Source organism: Lolium rigidum, chromosome 3 (genome assembly GCF_022539505.1).
Source record: "Lolium rigidum isolate FL_2022 chromosome 3, APGP_CSIRO_Lrig_0.1, whole genome shotgun sequence".
In the NCBI taxonomy this organism is placed as follows: Eukaryota; Viridiplantae; Streptophyta; class Magnoliopsida; order Poales; family Poaceae; genus Lolium; species Lolium rigidum.
The window spans coordinates 370099948-370104445 of NC_061510.1; the positions used below are offsets into that span (position 1 = coordinate 370099948).

The following is a 4498-nucleotide window of genomic DNA, read 5'->3' on the forward strand; positions in this document are numbered from 1 at the left end:
AGTGAAAGGGTCAGCAAGGAAAATAGAGAATATGCCTAAACTGACACAGCTCGGCCCAACCTTTCGGGCGCCAAAGCCCAAGACACTTCCACGATAACCCTAGTCTGACAGTATAATAAAAAAAACACCACCAAAACCCTCGATGTTCCTGTCACAAAAGAAGGGGAGGAGTCTCGCCTCCTCAACCTCAAGCCATCGCGACCGGGCCAACCGATCACGCCGTCCACCATGCCGACCTCACCGCGCGTCTCCGCTGACGCGCCCCTCTCCGGATCCGCCTCCTCCATTGTTGCCGGCGCGATCAGCGGCTACCACATGCTAAAGATCATAAGCTACTCGCGCACGAAGGAGCTCCCCAATGGTGAGCGGATCGACTCTTGGCCGTTCCGGGTTGGTGGCCGCACATGGCGTGTGCGCTACTATCCCAACGGCTGCAAGTCCAAGAGCATCGATTACATCTCCCTCTTTATCACACTGGATGATACCGCCGCCAACACCAAGGCCGTGAAGGTGTACGTTCAGTTCAGCTTACTGGACCAACTCGGGCAGCCGGTGCGGTCCTATACCGGCATTGCTGGCCCAGAGAGCCTCCATCTTCCTAATTCTTGGGGATGCGATAATTTCATCAGAAGGGAGGTACTGGAAAATTTAGAGCACCTCAACGACGATTCCTTCACTGTCAAGGTCGATGTCAGCGTCCTCGGCGGGTTCCACGCTCAGGAGACACCAGCCATCGTTGTGCCGCCGTCTGACATGCACATGCACTTCGGGGATCTCCTGTCCAGCAAGGCGGTCGTTGATGTCGAGTTCCTAGTCGGTGGGGAGACGTTCTCGGCGCACCGGTCGGTGCTCGCTGCCCGATCTCCGGTCTTCAGAGCCGAGTTCCTTAGCCCGATGAAGGAGAGCACAACAACAGCTCCCATACGTATAGATGACATGGAGGCGCAAGTGTTCAAGGCTCTGCTTACTTTCATGTACACGGATGCACTGCCTGATATGGATCAAAAGGAAGAATATGTCATGGCTCAGCATCTGCTTGTTGCTGCGGACAGGTATGGTCTGGACAGGTGCAAGCTGATTTGCCAAGATAAGTTGAGCAGAGGTATTGATACGAACTCTGTGGTGACCATCTGGGCACTGGCGGAGCAACACCACTGCCATGGGCTTAAGGCGGCATGCTTGGACTTTCTCTCTACCTGCTCACCGACGAATCTGAATGCGGTATTGGAGTCTGAAGGCTTTGGGTCTTTATTCAAGAGGTACCCCGATGTTGCCATGGATCTCCTCGTCATCAAGGTTGGTCTAGTTGACTTGGGGGAACAAGATTAAGGGCATGGACATGAGGTTTAATTCCTGGCACTTGCAATCATTAGAGGTACTAAAGACTGCATACTATTATTAGTAGTAGTTTTATTTTTAGTCATGTTCTCACAAGGATGTGATGTACCTCAGCATTTTTCCTTTTGCTTGGTCAATGTGTTCTTTGTGAAGAATTATTAACGGCACAACAAGCATGTGCAGATCAAAATAGTAGTATTTGTGCTAATCCTATGAACAATTACTCCAGAAGTTATAAGCCTTTCAAGTTTCAACTAGTTCCCTTCATTTGCCTTCACTGATTTGTACATTTTCTGCGAGCCATGAGATTTTGGAAGCTAGTGTGTATCCACTGAGAAATTGTTGGCTTCACAATTGGGGTTTATGTCCGTAGATGGTTTACAAATTTCTAATACTGCAGTTGGTCGTCGTGATATTTGGGCATAGTATTCGTTAGTGACTGACTTCTGAAGTGATCATATGAAGCAATGTTGAATGTATTTCCTTCCACGTAAAGCTGCATCCTTTATATACTAGGGATAAATATTTCAGTTCGCAAAAGAGATGCCAGTATATTCTGCAAGTATATGAATCACAAATAACGATAGCAAACTGAAGTCATTTCCATACCATTTATTTCGCAACCAAGAAATTCAGATAAAACAGGCCACAACCCCACGAAGCCCATGGAGGAAATAAATAAGCCACCCAATGCTTGGACATTACTAGTCCAAAACGTCCACCCAAATCTATATTTCCCTATAAAAAAACAAAAATCTATATATTCACAACTGAGGCCCTCTTTGGCATCAAAATATTTTTGAAGTATTCAGAGAAAACTTTGGTTTCTGAAAATATTTAAATATTAAATACTTTAAGGTGTTTGGATACAATAAATGCTATGGTTTATAACTGAAGTGTTATTATCCAAAACTTAAAGGTTTTTGAAGTGTTGGAGAAAGAGGTCCCATCCTATTTTTCTATAACCGAGAAAGGAGGTAAACTGTGGTATATGTCAGCGAGGCGTTGAAATACTTTGATTTTAAAATATTATGGTTTAGAAAGTACTGAGCAACCAAACTGAGCCTCAGTTTATATCGTTTAATACTTTTCTTAGGATTGCAGCTGGTAGCAATGATATTTGGACATAGTATTCATTGGCGACTGACTTACGTGGTTTTTTTTCCATGCGATCCAGCAGGATCGAATTTCATTACCTTTTGGGATAACGAAATACAGTCAACCGGGGCAAAAGCATCCTTTTAGGGTGTGTTTGGTAGGTCGAGCCAACCCAGATATTCTCATCTCAGCCTAGCTCAACTAATTGGTCACTGACTTATGTGGTGACCAGGCAAGGCTGCAGGATAGGAAGTTTGGCATCCTTCCATATGGCTACGACTAAGACCATGCACTATGTGCATGAAAAGCGAACCATAGATGACTATGAGCCGGTTCACCACATAGCAGGGCATCGATGCATGGCTCCTGACACAAAAAGCGGATCAACTTCTTGGTTCGGTTCATATGGCAAATTGTGTCAGGCTGGCCCATGATTCAGAGAGAAGAAGGAGAGAGATGATGTATAAAGAAGTATTAAAACGGTGATGCATGTGCCAGGTTGGGCCTACAAAAGAACCGAACCTACATAGCAAGGAAAATGGATCGGCTCTTATTTCTGACGCCATTTGCTATGATCCAGCGCTACATAGTACATGGTCTAAAGCAATAGAGTTTATATTCTGCAACAGTACTAGCTCATCCCTACGGGAAAAAAATAATAGTATGTCTGAATCACAAATAAGGATGGCAGAACTGAAGTCATCTGAATACCATTTATTTTGCAACCACGAAGTTCAGAGATTAACAAGCCGTAGATGCCATGGACGAAATAAGCCACCAAAAGCCCACCATATCCGGCCTGGGACATCTCCAGACGATCATCGTTCATCGTGCAAAGTGCAAACCCATATATTCACAATTTTTTTCTAGAGACAAATTCACATTCTATTATATGCATAGAATAATCAATATATTCATGCTTCTTTTATAACTAATCCATAGACCGGAAGCATGAGAATTACTCTAAGGCACCTCGAAGTTCCTCGCCCTGCTCTAGACAGTAATCTGCTGGAATCAACATATGCTTATTCGCATGTCTGAACCAAGCTAAGTGGAGTACTGTACTAGCTAATGGCCGTTATGCAAGCCCGAACTTGGCGAGAATGTGGCCCAGCTTCTCCTTTGTCAGCGGCTGCACGCATGCATATGCATTAGGATCAGGAAACGGCCAGACCTCGAGTCAAGGGCGTCAGATACATGCATCAGGAGTAAAACAAGGTTGATCCGGTGGATCGTCACCTTGGGCGTGAAGTCGTTGGCGCCGGCGGTGATGAACGCCTGGACGTCCGGCGGGAGGCTGTCGCTTGACACGGCGACGATCGGCGTCGCCACCCCCATCGCCCTGATCTGCCTCGTCGCCTGCATGCACGCGCACACGTTCGCCCGGCCGGACAGATGACTAACGCATATCTATGTACACGGCCGGCATGCATCCAATGGCAAGTAGTGTACGAGGAGTTTATACCTCGTGGCCGTCCATGACTGGCATCTGCTTGTCCGTGAAGATGATGTTGTACGCGCCGCTGCCGCCACCGGCGCCGCTCTCCCGCACGCGCCGCACCGCCTCGGCGCCGTTCTCCGCCTCCTCCACCTCGACGCCGGCCGCCCTCAGCACCGCTCTTGCCACAACCTGCTATTCCAACATGATCATCAGTTAACCATCGCAACTCGATCGCCTACTCCATCGACAGAACTAAATCATAACAAGAACAAACAGTGCAGTTAACACACGCAGCAGGTTAGTGATCAATTAGTTAATTACGTACCCTGTGGATCTCCTCGTCCTCCACGAGGAGCACTCTGATCCTCCTCCGATCCATTGCTTCTGCCTGCGTCACCGCCTACCTTTTTCGAGACACTGTCTGCTAACTCGTATCAACCGTTGCTGGCTAGTTAGAAAGGGAGCCCCGCTTTTTAAACAGTGAGCAGACTGGCAGCTCGATGGATGGATCGATGAGGCCGGAGCACACAGATCGCGGTGTATCTCCCCGACGTTTACATTACACGGAATTGCATGGGTTGTAAATCTTCACGCCATCTGCCGGTGCTTGGCCTCTTTTCG

General features: G+C 47.4%; 2 protein-coding genes across 2 annotated transcripts; one reads left to right on the forward strand and one right to left on the reverse strand.

The window, feature by feature from the left end:
• The first annotated feature begins 228 nt into the window (after positions 1–228).
• Positions 229–1329, forward strand: LOC124697403 (BTB/POZ and MATH domain-containing protein 1-like). The gene has a single exon (XM_047230002.1). The coding sequence runs from the start codon at positions 229–231 to the stop codon at positions 1327–1329; it is 1101 nt and encodes a 366-aa protein (XP_047085958.1).
• A 2185-nt stretch (positions 1330–3514) lies between these two features.
• Positions 3515–4256, reverse strand: LOC124704098 (two-component response regulator ORR41-like). The gene is made up of 4 exons (XM_047236343.1): positions 4203–4256; positions 3902–4066; positions 3676–3795; positions 3515–3568 (listed from the first exon to the last, which is right to left on the reverse strand). Exons 1-4 carry the CDS (start codon positions 4254–4256, stop codon positions 3515–3517), a joined length of 393 nt encoding a protein of 130 aa, XP_047092299.1.
• Between the last annotated feature and the right edge of the window lie 242 nt (positions 4257–4498).